This window comes from Labrus mixtus, chromosome 21, assembly GCF_963584025.1.
Source record: "Labrus mixtus chromosome 21, fLabMix1.1, whole genome shotgun sequence".
Classification (NCBI taxonomy): domain Eukaryota; kingdom Metazoa; phylum Chordata; class Actinopteri; order Labriformes; family Labridae; genus Labrus; species Labrus mixtus.
Window position 1 is genome coordinate 13,306,527 of NC_083632.1, and position 17,969 is coordinate 13,324,495.

Sequence of the window (17,969 nt, forward strand, 5' to 3'; positions counted from 1 at the left end):
AGATTTAAGAGTGTGTGAAAGATTAAGGTGAGGGAGTGGAGGAGAAACGTAAGAGTAAAAGAAGGCAGGGAGACGGGTGGTATGAGAAGAGAAGACGGGGGGAACATGAAGGAAAAGGTGGAGAGATCGTGCACAGAAAGGGATGGGGAATAAGAGAGTGTTAAAAGGAAAAATGACAAAGAGGATCATAAAGAGGTACAAAAGAGATTTTGAAAAACAGAGGTTTAAATGGGGAAAGAAAAAAGGACGATTTTTGGGAAGTAGATATAAAGGTTATAAAGATTTGGGGGAAAAAGAGCAACAAGTTAAAAAGATCAAAAGTTAGCTCCATCTTTAAGACTTCATTAACAGAGAAACAGGTGTACATGTAATATTTAAGGCACACAACAGGCACCTGCGACAGTCCATAATCTAGCCCGGGGGTCATGGACTTCTTAAAGCTATACAACTTCTGACCTCCTAAGTGAAGGATAGCCATCAGGCCCAAAACAAAGGAAGCTTTTAGCCGCTGGCTGGTAGCACCACTTATGTCGGCCTAGCTCCATAAAATCGGATGTGGCACTCTCTGGTGTGGGTGTGAGGGATTTAAGATGTATTTAGACTGAAAATAAATAGAATATTTTTGTCTTGCGTCTGACGGATGTAATCAAGGCATAAGTCAGTTTGGGTGTGGACTTTATGACTTGCCGGGAGAAATACCTGACAAGTGAAAAACTGATTCTCAACAATGCTGTTTTCACATATGCACAAAACTCCTGAAATGTTCAGGGTGAGCTGCATGTGTGAATGCAAACGTCTGGAATTTATTTTTCAACGTGACTTTACCCAGACTCTTTTCCTGCAAGCCCCCTAATAACATTCCTGCATTAGGTCAGGGTAAGCTAGGAGCATGACACGTTCAATGCAGTGATTTGTATCCACAATATTGATACAAATTAGAATGGTAACAGTCGATTACATTAACGATGAATGAAGCATTTACGGTGCTTAAATTCCCCATCGTGTGTTCAGTGCTAAACATCACACATTAAATCCAAATCACAGATATCCCAATGCATGCAGGAAGGGCACAACATGAGCACATTCAATAATGAACACAAGGAACACTCCACAAACGTACACAGCATCAAGTTTCAAAAAGAACAATCGTGAGCATTTTTACTAAGGCCCCCGTGTCCACCTGGCGTTTTTTCCGGGCAGAAAAGTGCTGGCTGTGCGCTCGGGAGTGTCTTCAGTGTCTTTGTGTGCTGAGAAGAAAACAGCTGCATGTCCGTCCTGTCTCTATGACAACAGTCTGTTGACAACGGCCGCTGTATAACCGACACTGCTCCGTTACCTTTTACGGCATGTTTTATATTTAATATCATTTTTTACCCGATCAGACACGGAGCAAAGAAGATGTGGGTACAAGACACGATCTGTAGGCGGCAAAACTACAGAGAATATTGTACATTTGGAAAAGAGCGCCGGTGACGTCAACAACGCCTTTTCTGAAAAGTTGAAATATTTTCAACTTGAGTGCTCGGAGCGCTTTTTCTCCGGACGGCTGATTTCTGCTGCGAACGCTCTCTACTCATTGAAAACAACTGAAAAAGACGCAGGCGCTGAGAAATAAACGCTAGGTGGACACAGGGCCTAACACACAATGGTTGCTGGGTGACTTTTGTGACGAGGTAGGTTTTTTATCTTGTATACCACCTTGAAACTCACGAAATGTCTTTAACCTGAGGGTTTTAAACGCTGACTAACTTAGAATGGATCATAGTTAGTGTTTGTGGGAACTGAAAAAGCAGATCAACAAAATCCATACTCACAGATCATGCAAAAATTAAAAACAACCTCTCAAACACAGGGATGATGTGGTGACCCCTCAATGTCAAGGAAAGTGTAGTTCTATTAATTCACATAAGGATATTACCACAGTTAGACATAATACAACTGATTCCTGTGAAGTATATGGGGGTACATTATATTTTTACAACTGATAGCAAAAAGTTTTGACATTAGAAAGTCAATCAAATGGTGCAACATAAACCATGCATAGACAATCCATGTATATAATATAAAATGTAATATTTATGTATATATAAATACACGGTATGTATATACTCATTATATACACGGCTTGTCTTTGTTCGAGGTCCACAACATCCCTTTTTACACCCGTCATGCTGACAATAAAGTGGCATACTGGCAGTTCCACATGTAGTGTACTGAAAAAGAACGATCCATTCGATAAGCATGAGGCACATCTCCACTGATGGCTGGTATTATATTACCTCACATAAACTGTCGACTCTACGTAGACTGCGAGCCAACTTGGAGAGTAATCATTCACACACAAAAGTGGCTGCTCACACTAAACATTGACACGGAGTAAGTTAATTCAAAATGTTTCTATCTAAATGTAGTTGTTGATTTGGGGATAATTCACCTCGCTAGTAGCTCCATGAATTGTGCATCAATTGCCCCCCGCTATGTGCTCTGACTGAAGGTCAAATGATATTCAATCTCAAACACGCCCATGAAGTTGTCCTCGATGCATTTTGCTCTTGTTTTGGTGTCTGATTGTGAAGATGAGCTCTCATGATGACAGATGTTGAGCTGAGGAAAGGGAGAGGACAGACTCTCCAGATGTGATACAACTGTAATTTTTTTCAAACAACGAATTCTGTTGTTTTCTTGATGGAAGGAAATCTTAAGCATGACGTCCAATATAAAAACTGTGGGGCAGTTACCACCTACTCTCAGGAGTGGTGAATACATTCACTGCCACTGCAAGTGTTTTTTAGCACTCTCATTGTGAATTACATGCTATTTTTTAATACCATAACCAGTGCACAGTTTAGGGCGCATTTAACCCTTTGAGTACCACACAATCATTTTGTGAATCAGAACCTGAGCTTTGAGAAAGTGGTCTTTATAATGCTAGCTTGGTGTTGAAGTGAAGAAAAGGAAAGGAAAATATAGATTTAAACAAATAGCAATGGCATGATCTGATTGATGGTTGGAGATTGAACACTACATTTTATGGTGTTTTATCTGATCACTTAGGGCAGAATGTGGCCTACGTTAAAAATAATATCACAATACAGCTGTTAGACAAAGATTGATAAAGTGCAAGACAATCAAAAAATGGTGAAGGTGAAGAATATAAAGGCCCTTAAAAAGATAAAAAGCAGGTTTAATGTGTGTATTCATTGTTTGTTGGTGTCAGTTTCATCTTGTGATGTGGTGAGTAGAAAACGGAAGGGGAGAAAAATTAGGCTTTCACTTATTAAAAAAAAAAGGAAAGACTGGATGAGCTGTCAACGTGTGACGGGTAAAACAGAGCTCCTCCAGAATACTAAGGCTCATTTCACTTCCAATAATGCAGCTAGAGCAGCTTACAGGAATGGTTTCAATAGTGGAGAACACAAACAAATAATCCTAAGTGATTGAAGTAATTTTTAAAAAGAGGTTGAGATAAGAAAATACAATTGGCAGACATCTAGTGTTCCTTAGAGGACCTTCCTCATCCCCCTGGATGAGACCATTTATTGCTAAAACTCCATCCGTCAATCTCACACCTCCAGGTTACAACAAGTGCCAAAAGAGCCGACAACAAGCCCAGAGAAGTGGAGCTTCCAAAGTCAGACAACAGCATGCTTTTCATCTCCACTCCACCTGCAGAATGGCAGTAAAGTATTGTAACAGCCAGGCAGTTATACTCACCGACATCGATGCATGGTCATTGTTGTTATTCTGAGCAGAGACACCCCAAACCAACCAAAAATGGAAGAGGGGGAGGGAAAGAGGGAAAGGAAAGGAAAAGAAATGTGCCAACAATAAATGGACAGGAGGAGGTAAATTCAGCTAGAGATATCTTGCATGCTTGACAAGTCAAATAAATTAAGAAGTAAAACTGCTAGTAAAAGAAATTAGTCACAGAGCGGTTAATTACAGGGGGTGTGGATGGGAGTACAGGGGACATTCTTGAAAATAAAAAATAAATTAATAAAACTGACAGTCATTCAAGACACAACAAGAGACGTTGAAAAGTAGAGGAGGCAGGTGGCCCACTGAGAGTGGATCCAAACAGGCTGAAGCTGTCTGCCATGAGTGCTGAAACACTCAGAGTCCTTCACACGTTATCTCATGAAACACTCTCTGATATCAATGTGTTCAAAGGCAGACTACGACGCAGTAACAGCCCAGTTAACATGCTTATGGACGGACCACCTCTGCATCACACACATAGTACAGCTTTAATGTTACCAGTGTAGCAGTTCTCAGAGAGTACACACATTTTATAGGGATGTGATGAACATGAAGTAAAACAACAGTAAAGGTTGGGAGATTTAAGGATGAAGGACTGAAATAATAAAATATGGGTTTATCACATCCCTATGACCAAAAAAAATCAACATTTAACGGTGCCACAAACAATGTCAAAGTGTCTAAAACCAAGAAAACAATGTCCCACAGGAGAGTGATGGCATGGTTCAATGGGTCAGACGAGGTTGGTCAGTGGGTATGACTCACCGGGAGATGTGTGAAGACCTGGAAAGTAGAGCGCAGGAAGTTGATCAGGTCCATGAGGTATCCAGAGGCTCGACCATCCGACTCCGCCATGCCCCACTCATAGTCTGCTAGCTGGATGAACTCGTCAATCTTCTGGTTAAGTTTGGTGTAAATCTCTCCTTCTGCAGCGTGACGAGCGTCCTGAAAAATATGTTCTATGAGCTGCTTTGACAAGAAAACAGGACTAAATACTGTTCTCCTGACAGCAATTAGGAAAAGAGACATACGTTTACAATCAAACACCTGGAAACTGTGAGGAAATCTACTTATCACTTTCCCGCTTCATATACAATGGCACGGTTAGGTCTGGAGGAATGTGAGTGCAGGCCAGCAAGGGAATGGGTAGGGGGGGCAATCGTGCTTCTGCGTTCGTTAGGCTAGTCATGGTTTTGGCCATATTCACGATATATTTACATGGCAGCTATTCTACTGCTGTAACATGCTCAGGATTGGGAAACTCAAAACCTCTAAGTTATACTGATGTGTTTCAGGTTTGCAAAATGTAGAAACACAGCGGATCAGACAAAGCCTTGCCTCTCAGTTAGCGAACTAGCATTAACATTAGCTTGGAATTTACAGCTGATTTTGGCAGTAATGAAACAGCAATGATAAGTAATCACCCCGGCAACAAACTGTATACCAAACACCAAGAAAAAAACCTGCAGAGAATCAATATTATATTCACACTTCACCTTGAAAGTGGACAAGCCGTAGAGTCTTGTGGTGTGGACGGTTTCAGGGGAGACATTGGTGATGTTCGTGATAAACTCCTCCAGATACCTGCAGGCCTGCTCCAGGTGGGTGGTGTTAATGATGATCTGCACAAGCTACAGGAGCAGGTTTACAGTGTTAGACGTGAGTCTACATGATATTTGTGGTTAGTAACTGCAGTGTGGCTCGTACCTCGGTTAGTCCTATGTGAGGTTTTTTGATGAGGTTCTGCAGACAGCTGCTGAGTGTTCTGGTCAGCAACAGGTTGGTTGATTTTCTCAACATGTCGTCGATCTCTGTTGAGCTGGACACAAAAAACATAGACCAAAAAAATCAGGCAACTGTTCTAAGGCTAACATCAACATAATAAATATTGAACAGATAGTAACTGGTCAACCAACCTGCGGTGTAGTGACTCAGAGAACTTCAGGCTGGCGTAAATGAACTCTTTGACCTGTGTGTAGATCTGAGGGACGGACTGAGACATGGGCAGCTTCTTAGGAAAGTCCTGCTGCTTACACAAACACAAACAACAACAAACAACAACATAAAATTACTAACATGTTGCCTAAGATTCACCTAAATTCATTACATTTGAGTATTTAATGGTTTATTAAAACGAGATTAGAGAGTCATTTGTCACTTTAACTTTTTTTACCTTCTCAATCTCAGTATCGTGAAACGGGAAGCGGCTGACTACATGTTTATACTCCTCCTCTGTCTCCACTGGGATTGGACTGTAGTTGTCCAACTCAAAGATCTCCCTGTGAAAGAAAACAAACAGTTTACTATCTGTGCAAACTCTTGGTACATTAGTGGAGCCTTGAGTGCCTCTAATTTGTTCACCAACGGTTTAAAGGTTCAGTTGTGTTCATCAGATTTCATCCAAAGATGACATCACGCTGGAGTTGTATTTGTATTTATCACAAAGGAAGTAAAAAAGAGAAATGATGGAATCACCATAATGACAAACTAGTATATGTGTTAATATACCACTTAATTAAAGGGGACATATTATGAAAAATCCACTTTGACAGGGTTTTTGAACATATATTTGGGTAACCTGAGTGTCTACTGACCCACAAAATGTGAAATAAATCCATCCAGTCCTTTGTTTGTGGTCTGCATAAGTCTTACAACACAGAGAAAAATGCTCTGTTTCAAATGTGCTCTCCTTGTGATGTCACAGTGGGATTCTGGTATATAAAAAAAAATCCCCTCCCACCCCCCGATATCTCCACCCATGGACTCCACCTCCAGCCTAGAACAAGACTTTAGCGTGGGTCGGCCATTTTTATTCTCGCCAGCGAAGGAGTGATGTCTACGGGAAAAACTCAGGGGGGGCTCATTGTATTTAAAGAGACACACACACAGAAACGGAGCGTTCTGAGAGAGCTGGTTTATACAGGGTCACAAACCTCCTCTGGTGCTTGATTCATGTTATATTTTGACCACAGGCGACTGTTTGAAAAGGTGGAAAACGGGGATAATATGTCCTCTTTAAATTAAATAAAACTGACCTCAAACAGACAAATAGTTGGATAACTTGTACAATTTATGAATGTGTTAAAACAGCTTTGATATCTACAAATGAAATCAAACTCTTTCCCATTCTATTTATTCAGAGTGTGGTGGCGGCTGACATTATTTCCTCATTGAACTAAGAAGGTTAAGAAAAAAAACATTCAACAGGAATATTCTTCTTTGCATAATGTTTGTTAAAAGTAAAAACTTTATATTAAAAGCCTTCAAATAAACGTCCACAGCTCTGCACAAACGTGCTGGAAGGAGCTGGATTTAGTCCGACAGTGCGTGTCTCTGCTCTGCTCCCAGCCACACCGCGGCACTCAGCCAACAACAACTGAGAGTGTTAAATTCACAGGTCCTTTTAGCATCTCAGTTACATGATAAATGTCCGTTTCAGAGAGCAATGTCAGCGAGCATCACTCCACTGCACAATGATTGACGGCCATAAATGTAAAAAATAGTCAAACAAAGAATTAGAAAATTACAGAGTACTGACGGCACTGCACACTTTTTCTGGATGATGAGTGATAATTCAGAGGGAACATTCGAGTCTATACATTTTTTTAAAGAAAATTCTATTACTGTTTGAATTGCTTTTTACAGTGTTTCAAATGTTGGTGGGCCGACTATTCAGTGACCATTTCTGTACCAACACTGGTGGCCATATGAAAAAAAGGAAACAACCTTATTTTGTGTGCCCAGGAGTCTATTTCTTCTGGCTGTGGTTATCGAAACAGGTATCGTTATTGTCGGATTGCTACCAATAATGTATTGAAGTTTAAAAATCCTGACGACCCTCATTGATTGATTACTATCACTTGGACTTGTGGTCAGTCGCTGCTTTCATTGTAGATTTAGTTTTGGTTTGTTGCACGTATCTCACAGAGCAATGTAACTAACGTCTAACTTCTACTAAGCTCACCTGAAAACCAGCGCCCACTTCTTCAACAGAGTTTCATTGTACTGATCTCTGACCTCGAACAGCAGGTCGAACAGCCGGTTCACCGGGAACCCATAACCCTGTACACACACACACACACACACACACACACACACACACACACACAGACGCACACACACATGCATGAAATATGATGTGTTAATCTCAGTTCTCCTTTAGTTTCCAGAGTCCCATGAAGTACAGCTCTAAACCTACCTGTAGTGTGTCTGCAAAGATCACGATGAGGTTCTTTAGCTCCAGGACCAGGTCTGGGTCCTCACAGTATGACTAGGGAAAGACAAAAAAAATCTAAATCAGAGAGTCATACAATATGTCATCTCGACAACTTTTTTACAATCCAGGGACATGTGTACATAATGTTTAAATATCTGTATATAGTTCTGTGTTCTTCTTCTCTCTTATGAAATGAATGTGCGTTGTGCGTATAGATGATTGGTTGATCTGTATTTGACTTTTGCCATCATCTGCCCAGAGACTTTACTCTAAATCTAGGAGAAATAATATTTTCTCTTTGTACATTGTACGGACGGCTGTAGTTCAGTTGGTGGAGTCGTTGCCTCTCAACCGGAAGGCCAAGGGTTCAATCCCCAGCTGAGCAACATTTCCGATGTGTCCTTGGGCAAGACACTTAACCCCGCACTTCAGTGGCAGTGTATGAATGGATTAGTACTCACTCTCTGATGTACGTCGCTTTGGATAAAAGCATCTGCTAAGTGAATTGTAACATTGTACATTGTCCCTGATTCAAATAAACTAATTAACTAAAGTAAAAGAGCAGGACTTGAGATGAGACCAAGCGGCAAACTCTGGTGTTGAAAAATTAAGCCAATACAGAAGTGCAAAAACCTGCAGTTCCTAAACTGTCCACTTGGCAGAACCCTCATTAGGTCTAATAAAGAAAATGCTCACTTTTACAGCAGAAATAACGTGTTTACAGTCTGGAATAAGCAGACTTAAAAAGAACCAGAATTGGTGCGTCTCTAAGGGGAATGAGTGAAAATGTATGCTCTAAAGATTGTGCCTTTACAAAATCATCAATTATTTCCAAACTTTTAAAAAAGGAAGTTTGTGACATGAACATCATCTTCTTTATCAAATTTGATATAAAAATAAGGCTGCACAATTCTCTGATAATAAGTGATGGAGCTAAAGGCACAGTTTTGATTCATTGCTAACTGTAAAGTAAAGCTGGATGACCAAACGAGACGATTTTCCACAGTTGTGTTTGTTAACTACGTAAATGAAGCGCTGGAATAGAAAGCTTGACTGCAAGGCCACAGCGAGTGGGGGAGTTTGGGGTATGGGGAGGGGTCTTAGCCAAAGGTCAATCAACACCGAGAAGGTTTCTCTATTTTTCTGGGGTGCAGAGTGATTTATGACCCTGAGAGCACAGTAGAGTCCCTCACACAGACACAGGGATCCTGCCAACACAGGAGTGTGTAAATCAACAGAGTAAATGAACACAGGCTGAGATTTGACGTAAAGCAGCGGCCGCCTGCCTCTCTGTTGGTGTGTGTATGTGTGTGTCTGAGTAAACAACCAGCTGGAGACAGGACTAAACAATGTACCTCACATGTTCAGACACTTTTATTACTCCAGCTTTACATGCTCTAAACCTGACTATATGTGTCATTGTGTTTCACTCATGCAGTGTGAACAATTACAAGAGTCCCTTCGATTAGTTCTTTTTAACAATGAGTGTGTTTCGAAGTTTAATGCCCGAAGTTTAAACAGTATGAAGACATTTTATTGTTTGCCATAAAATTGTCTTTATTTATTCTTTTTTTTTCTTTTCTTTTTTTAACAGAGAATTAGAATCGAAGTTGCACATGGATGGGTTCGTGAAAAGATTTTGTCCCGGTGTGCTGCCGCTGCAGTGGTTGTAAGGGCAGGACCCCTGACAGTGTGGAGCTGCCTGTGTGACGGCCCAGCAGAGGGGCTGGAGGCCACGGGAGGGGGGGGGGGGGACACTAGGGGCCTTTGTTAGTGTTCTCACCCCAAGCTGTGCGGCCCATTCTCTGGCCTGTTAGCATAATCCTCTGGGTCATTTACAACTGAGTAGAGCCCAGCGGTCAGGAATATGCCTCCTTAATCTGCTGTTATTGTTGCAATCTGTCTCTCATTAAGGCCCCAATGACCCCCTCTTTGGCCGCATGCGTATGTGTGTTTTGACCTCTTCTCCTGAAAGTGACATCATTAGTGTGTTTGTGGGTGAACTGACCTCTGTAGTGTTATGTGTGTGTGTGTGTGTGTGTGTGTGTGTGTGTGTGTGTGTGTGTGTGTGTGTGTGTGTGTGTGTGTGTGTGTATCAACCAGTGAATGGCGTTTCTTCCATGATAAATAGATCCACAGAAGGCTCTATTATCTCTATTAACTCACAGTCACCTTCTCATTCACAGTAACCCTCCCTGCTGTGTGTGTGCGTGTCTTTGTGTTTGAGTGTGTGTGTGTGTGTGTTTGAGCCTACAGAGTGCGTGCGGAGCACAGCGATGATCTTGGACAGCGCCATGTTCCAAAGTTCATCGGTGAAAGCTCTGGTCACCAGCCCCTGTGTTGCATGAAGGATGTGGTCCTCCACTACAAAGAAACTGAAAACACAAACAGAAAACAGTCATATCTCAATACTTCTATTACGGTCAGAGAGAAGGAACATAACGTAAGAGATGTCGCACACCATGCGTGGGGATGGAGATTGAAACCCGGGTCCATAAGGATCCAGTTCCAGATCCATATATTTAAAATAAAAAAACAAATACACACGTGGTACACACATCGATTGTCTGCTAAAGTTTTATGAATTACATTTAATTGACAGCCAACAAGCACATCAGCACTGAAAATCTATTTAAACCAAAATGCAGCACCTTGAACTGTCTGGTTAAACAAAACAACACCACCTTCGGCTGCTGCTGGGGGACAGTCCTCCTCCTCCTCCCCTCAAAGTAACCAAGGCAAGAGCATCCAAACATTGTAGCAAACCCCGTTGGTTAAAAATAGTAATCCAGTGTTGAAATCGGCAGGCTAAAAAACTAGTTCGCTAACTTAACATGGTGACATAAGGTTACATTATGATGTGTTCAAGGTCGGCTCAGTGAAATGTCTATAGGCGAAGGTAAATACACCTACACGTCATGATGTGTTCAAATGTAAGGTCAAGAAAAAGAAAATGTAGGTTTCTGCAAGAACTTGAATAAAAACATTTGTTTGGGTGTGTGTGTGTTGACCAGTGATAATCTCGTCAACGAAATAAGTGACGAAAATATTCGTTGACGAAGGTCTTTTTAAATTAGTCAACTATGACGATGACGAGACGAAACTCTGCTATTTGACGATTTGATAAATAATATTACTTCATCATCTAATTGGCGAAAACTACATTACAAGTGAGGATTATCACGTCCTTGATAAGGAAGTGTTAAACCCACTCAGCTGTTCTAAAATCATTGTAAACCATAGCAGACGTCATCAAAGGTGTGCGTGTGTGGTGAGTGCAACAATGTGCAGCCTGGAGCCTCTCGCCTGCAGGTCTGTGAAGCCCCGCCCCCTAGAGCTTCTGATAATAAAAATAAAAGCTTGCGTCTGATTTTGTTGACTAAAATATCTTCTATTTTCGTCAACTAAAATGATGTGCAATGACTAAATTAAATCAATAACAAATGACTAATATCTGACTAAATATAAAGGACATTTTGGCGGGCCGCCCTTCCCCCCCCCCAGCGAGTTCCACCCTAATCCAGTTTGTAGACAGTTATCTGTCATTTACAAACGGAAGTGACAGAGGCAACCCAAAGAAACTGAAACATTGAATCGTTTCCTCTTCTGTGTTTGCTGGACTTAATTTCACTTCTCACCTTTCTGTAAACACACATGACAGACGGGCACAAACAGCGCGAACATGAGAGAGACATCTTACCCTACAATCTGATTGAAGTATCTTCTGTAGCCTTCCACTGTCTCATGCTGAAAACACAGACACACACATAGACATGTTTACACACAGTACATGAATGAAGAACATCAACTAATATGTAGGAATCTTACAGAAGCGATTGTATTCACGAGTAAAATAAAAAGTGAGTTCAGTTTTTTTCTGAATGAACAAGATAATAATCTCTGTATTAAGAGTTACGAGGCGCCTCAGTTGCACTCTGATGCAGTATTTTCATTAATTGCCTTATCAACCCTTTCAGACTGCTTTTTCCTCAAAAGTACCATAACTAAGCTAAGCCATCATCATGTCTTTGTACATTCATAATGATTCTGCGACTGCATAGTATTAGTGTCCCAGTGTGTGAATTCACATTGTGTTTCTTTCAAACTACAACCGCTAACGACAACACCCGTTCTGCTAAAAATTCCACAAACAAATACAGTTATTGGTCAAACATCATTCAGGGCTGCTGCAGCCATTGACTGGAACAACTTACAAAAAACTCTCAAACTGGACATTCTCATCCCTAAATCAGCTTTCAAGGACTCTATCATGGACATTCTCACTGACAATTGCAACTGTTTCTCAGTGCACAAACTTTTCCCAAACCCCTATCTGCTGGCTCATTACTGTCTCTCCCATGCATGTTGTCTTTTAGATGTTCACCTCTCTGTGTATTGCATGTGTATGCCACACATCTATGTGGTTGTTCTATGTGCTGTGCTGCTGTTGTGAGTGTATGTAAGGAGGATACGTTGTACATGTGATGACTGTGTTTTGCCTTCCTTATGGCTGGTATGTTTGGATATGTTCTTTTCACTTTTTATTGTGCTGTGACTGTTTGGAATGTAGTTGGCTGTTGGAAAGGTTGTACGCTGCTATCTTCTAACTGTGCTGTTTGTCCTTTTAACATTGACCTTTCTTTTCACCCCCCCCCCCCCCCCCCTCAAAAGGCTTCTGTCTTTTGCCAGGCTGTCGTTGTAAATCTGTTCTTAATGACCTGCCTGGTTAAATGAAGGTAAAATAAATTAAAATAAAATAAAATTCTGTAGGGATCTAAAGGAACCGGTATCTTGTCCATTCAGAAAAAAACAGAGCAGAATCTGATTTAAAGCATAACTTGATATTCCGAGATGTTAACCTCATTAATTTAGAAAACAGCAGATTTTATTTTCTTACGTGAATGCAATATGCTTCTGTAGAATCTGGTTCTTTGAATTTATTCAAAAATATCTATTACATGTATGTGTCATGATAGTGCTACGCGATCAGCCATTGACCATAATGACATCTGAGATGTGCTGCTCACCATGTTAGCCTGAGGCTGCAGAACGAGCCGGGCCTGTTTCTTTCTCTGCTTCCTGTAGTAATTCTCAAATGTTTCCCGATCTCCCTGCAGGCACAAAGACATACATCTGACTTAAATGAACTCCTCTTAAAGAAAGCAACAATATATTCAGAGTAAGAGTCCTTTATGACGTAAATAATAACACAATATTCCAAATAAAGTCATAATGAAAACCATCTGGATACATCTGAAAATAATAGTAAGAAAGAAAGTCAGAGTTCTATCTCCTTATAAAAATGATCACCTTTACATTCCCATTCTCTCTTTTAGAAAATGCCACCCATGTATTGATGCAAATAAGGATTATTTTTTTTTCTTTTTAAAGAATGTGTAGCTACAGCGCCCTCCACAGGACTAGCTAATGGGAGCAGTTTATCTGACATTTCCTGATACATGCAAACATTTAATGCAAAGTGTCCTTTCGGCAAGATGCTGAATCCCAAATTGCTCCGTGTTGCATCAACAGCGGTGTTTGAATGTGTTGAAATGGGATGAGTTAATACTGATGGGAACTGTACATATCAGCCTCTGTCATCAGTGTGTTAATATGTGTAAGAATGGATTCATCTCATAAATGGACTTGAGCTTGTATATTTATTTTCTAGTCTTCTGACCCCTCAAAGCGCTTCTACACCACATGTCACACCTACACATTCACACACTGATGGTAGTAGAGGCTGCTGTGTAAAGAGTCCATCAGAAGTAACTAATCACACTTTTATTGATTTTATTTTATTTTATTATATACACATGCCGCTAATGAAGCAGCACACGTAGTTGGGCAGCTCAGCTGAGCAAAGGGTGGACTGAATTAATTCACGACGAATAATAATGTAAATGATTCTTTAATGAAGATACTTCTATAAATAAGGAGTCTTCTAGGTAACTTTGCAGAGTCATTCAGGTGCAAAGTTGGCATTTAAGTAGTTCCATAAGAGCCAGGCTCCAATACAGCGGTACTGTTTTCCTGTTTTATGTCTCAGAATTTAACCTGAATCCTCTAAAATGTCAGTAAACCTGACCTGAGCGCCTGTAGTTTAGTTAACAGTAAAGAGCAGACGTCAGTGAAAAGGTCATTTATTCATCTTGTTTAACAATGTTTAAATGTAATTCTGCTACACCACTTGTTGCTATGTTCTGATTTATGGAGCAGTATGTGTTTGTGAGTGAGACAGAGACAGCAGGTTACCTACCAGCACTGTGTAAATGTGTAAACACCTGTAGACAGGTGAGAAGTCCACCAGGTCCTGAGCTGTTAGAACCTGTCAGACAAGGATGAGAAACATGAGAACATTCAAACAGCAGCCATCAATAAAATAAACCAATGAGAAGATAGAAACCTGTGTAATTAACTGCCTTATTATTGGAATCGTTGATAGACGGCCTGCCTGAACAACAACACCCCCCTTGCTCCCGATCCCTGCATTTTATCCCATCTCTCCCCCTATCCCTTTCCAAGCCCGGCGCAGTCTAGGCCTCTGAAGGCTGTTTCGTCATGAGCCGGGGATGCGGCTTGAAGATTTCTGCCTTTTAATAAGACAGTTTTTTCTTACCACTGTAACTTTTGCTGCTTTGCTAAAGTGCTCATGATGGATAGGCCAGGTCTTTGTAATATAGCAATAAGTAAGGTCTTTTACCTGCTTTTTGTAACATAAGAATGAGTAAGGTCTTTTACCTGCTTTATGTAAAGTGTCTCGAGATAACACTTGTTATGAGTTGACGCTATACAAATAAAAAATTGATGGACAGTTAATAAAGTTACATCCAGCTACACAACAGTATTTCCTCACCTCTTCATCAGCTTCCTCCTCCTCTCCTGAGTCGTCCTCGATCATGAGGCCGTTGTGGGTGTGTGTTCGTCCGTTGAGCGAGTACATAGGCTTGGTGTAGTGGCCCGTGCTGGCCTGTTTGGCTACTGCGCTGTTAAAAGTTCTGTGCTGCTGAGCCTGAGAGGACAAAAACACATACAAACAAACAGATTAATGAGCAGATTGATACCTTTTTACATCTGTTGTAGGATTGGATAAGAACACAGACCCTCGTACCTGTCTCATGGCAGTCTCGCCAACCTTGTCCGAGTGTTTCCTGATGCTCTCCAGGAAGTCCTTGAGGTCCGACATGGAGATCTCCTTGATCTCCTCTCGGAGTCTGGGCAAGTTTTCAGCCATGATCTGACAGAACCTGTAATGACTGACCCTACAGGATAGACAGCAGAACCAGTCATGATATAACCACTTTAAATAGTATTCAATCAACAAAATGTATAAATAAAAAAAATAACACAGAATAAATGCTGGCAAACCAACCAAAACCAATGATGAAACCATCTAACAATCAGTTCAATGCTACTCACAGCCCAGGGAACAACAATATATCAACCATCCCACAGTGTCTATTTAATACAACTCTAATTCCTAAAAAGTGGGACACTGTTCAAAATGTAAATAAAAACAGATTGTGATGATTTGCAAAACATTAATATCCAATATATGATTGAAAATAGAGCAAAGAAGAGATGTCAGATATTGCCAATATATATTGGTAATTAGAATTTTTTTTTTTTTGGAAAATTTGGAAATTTGACAATTAAAACAAATAAAAAAAGATGGAACAGCTGCTACAAAATACTGTTTAGGTGTGAAATGTGAAAAAAAAACAAACATGGTGCATCTCACAGTTAATACGGTTAAGAGGGAACAAGTTAGTAACATCATGGGCATAAAAAAAACTTCCAAGAGAGGATAAGGGCGCACTCACACTCGGCCCAGTTGCCTCGTTCTAGTTTAAGCACAGACAAAACCCTCCCAGATTTCTCAATAATGGAGGCAGGGATAGATCATACTTCATGTTCACAGTGTGTACATGTGGTTGTGCATGACCAACTGTCCTGTGCTGAAGAGATGTACTCTTCCATCAGTGCCAGGGTCAAAGAAGTGTACCGTGTTGAGCACTGAATGGAGCACTCTCACGAGTAAATCAAACTGAAATGTGAGGCTCAAACATGCTTGGACACGGTACGGATTGCCTGGTATGAGTGTGCCTTAAGTCTATCTGAAGAACAGATGACATCACTCCATAGGCTCAGGAACACTACCATAAATGTTTGTCTCTGAACGCAGTTTACAGATGCATTCACAAATGCTACCGTTACCATGTAAAGAGGAAACTGTACTCTGAAGGGATTCCAACAGCAACAGCTTTTTCCAAGTGTTGTTAAAAGAAACAGATGCAGATGCAACAGAGTGGTAGACATGACCCAACTTTTCTGAAACCTGCTGCTGCCATCAAGTTCAGAATGGGCATATCATTCTCAGAAACACGATGAGATTTCTCAGTTTCAACATGTGAGATGTTGTCTTTGTGCTTTTTTCAATCAAATATGGAGTTTCAATGTTTTGCTAATGTTATTCCTTTGATGGAGAGATAGGACAGTGGATAGAGTTGGATATTGGGGAGAGAGTTGGGAATGAGATGCGGGAAAGGAGCCACAGGTGGGATTCAAACCGGGGTCACCCGCTTGAAAGACTATAGCCGCCATACATGGGGCGCGCCAATAACCACTGCGCCACCAGCGCCCCAATGCTATTCTGTTTTTATTGACATTTACACAACTTCCCAAACGTCCTTAAAGAAACATACCTGGGAATGTAGACCTTCTCCAACTGCTCCATGGTTTTCAGTGCAGCATAATATCTGAAGAGGCAAACAATAAAGATCTTGTAAGGATACAATCACACTTATGAGTCTTTATTCACAACCAAGTAAGGGTAGATCATCTACATTTGTACATCAATTGGTTGAATGAACATTGTGCTAACAGTGACAAAATAAAGTATATTAGAAAACATGAGACCATGATATGTTCTGGAAGAACTTACTGGATTAAAGATTTGTATTTTAAAAAATTAGGTGGGGCAGTGCTGTCTCCTTAAAATACCCACTAATTGATCCATTTCTCACTTGTTATTTTTCACATTTTTTCTGAGAGGGCAATTTAAGAGCAACATGTCTGTCTTATGCATTCAGTACTGTGGGATGTCTTATTCTCAATGCCTATTCAGCTACCTACGTAATAAAGATTCTGAGGTCTTTCATAGTTTGCACACAACAAAAGGGTTCAGCGTGGGGTCAGTGTGCTGAGCTCCCATCATTAGGCTGATAGGCAGGCTGTGAAGGGATCTAATTGGTCGGTCAGTGAGTGTAAAATGTGTTGTATACACATGAACAGAAGACAGCCTCATGAACTGTACAGTGAAAAGGTTTGTCAGAGTGCAGAGCACTAGGATGGAGGACACAAAAGCTGCAAGTGGCAGGACATTAAGGAGTGACCTGGGCACCAGCACATACAGTACAGATTAAAAAAAAAAGTTGCATTACTGCCATACAAACCCATTCTAATTTATAGGATGTGTATGTACTATGTCATTAGTCAGTATGGTCTAATTGCCTTGGATTGGCTGTGGGCTGTGAAAGAGGCGGCCTTGTTGTGAACAAGGGCACACTGAGGGTCAATTGTCCTGCCAGTGAATGGCCGCTTCCTTTGGTACACAGTAATGAACAAGAAAGGGTCATTATTTTCCTGTTCAAAGTGAAGCCCCCTCTCCACTTCATACAGACAGGCATGTCATTTACTGCCAAACATGAAGTTCATGGGGTAAAAATGAAGTTCAATCCAACCTGCACAGCAGTGGGTGAGCTCAGGAGTTAGCAGGAATGGGATGAGGTTTTTACCAATTAATTTGATAGGACATCAGTATTTGGATGAACGCTTTTATTGACATTTAAAGTCACTGAATTCCTGTTTGCAGAGCAGTGTCTCGCTTTCTAAGTTCTCACTGTTCCAACAGTTCTCCTCTGAGCCGGCCAGCTCCATAATTTTGAACGGACATGAACTGATAAGTCTAGATTTTGTTTCGTTTGTCCATCTT

At 40.8% G+C, this 17,969-nt stretch overlaps 1 protein-coding gene across 7 annotated transcripts in view; it reads right to left on the reverse strand.

The window, feature by feature from the left end:
• Nucleotides 1-17,969, reverse strand: part of exoc6 (exocyst complex component 6) — a 45,577-nt gene that overhangs the window by 9,245 nt on the left and 18,363 nt on the right. For 2 of the 7 annotated variants that reach the window (XM_061028178.1, XM_061028183.1), the window contains exons 6-20: nucleotides 16,681-16,734; nucleotides 15,087-15,237; nucleotides 14,832-14,987; nucleotides 14,235-14,303; nucleotides 13,003-13,086; nucleotides 11,676-11,722; nucleotides 10,230-10,350; nucleotides 7,958-8,029; nucleotides 7,724-7,821; nucleotides 5,933-6,038; nucleotides 5,676-5,785; nucleotides 5,467-5,578; nucleotides 5,256-5,390; nucleotides 4,525-4,704; nucleotides 3,715-3,744 (exon numbers count right to left, since the gene is read on the reverse strand). In XM_061028178.1, coding sequence (XP_060884161.1) covers nucleotides 3,715-3,744; nucleotides 4,525-4,704; nucleotides 5,256-5,390; nucleotides 5,467-5,578; nucleotides 5,676-5,785; nucleotides 5,933-6,038; nucleotides 7,724-7,821; nucleotides 7,958-8,029; nucleotides 10,230-10,350; nucleotides 11,676-11,722; nucleotides 13,003-13,086; nucleotides 14,235-14,303; nucleotides 14,832-14,987; nucleotides 15,087-15,237; nucleotides 16,681-16,734 — 1,525 coding nt within the window. Of the gene's footprint in view, nucleotides 1-3,714; nucleotides 3,745-4,524; nucleotides 4,705-5,255; nucleotides 5,391-5,466; nucleotides 5,579-5,675; nucleotides 5,789-5,932; nucleotides 6,039-7,723; nucleotides 7,822-7,957; nucleotides 8,030-10,229; nucleotides 10,351-11,675; nucleotides 11,723-13,002; nucleotides 13,087-14,234; nucleotides 14,304-14,831; nucleotides 14,988-15,086; nucleotides 15,238-16,680; nucleotides 16,735-17,969 lie in introns of all 7 variants that reach the window. The other 5 variants (XM_061028177.1, XM_061028181.1, XM_061028180.1 and 2 more) reach the window with 3 other exon arrangements.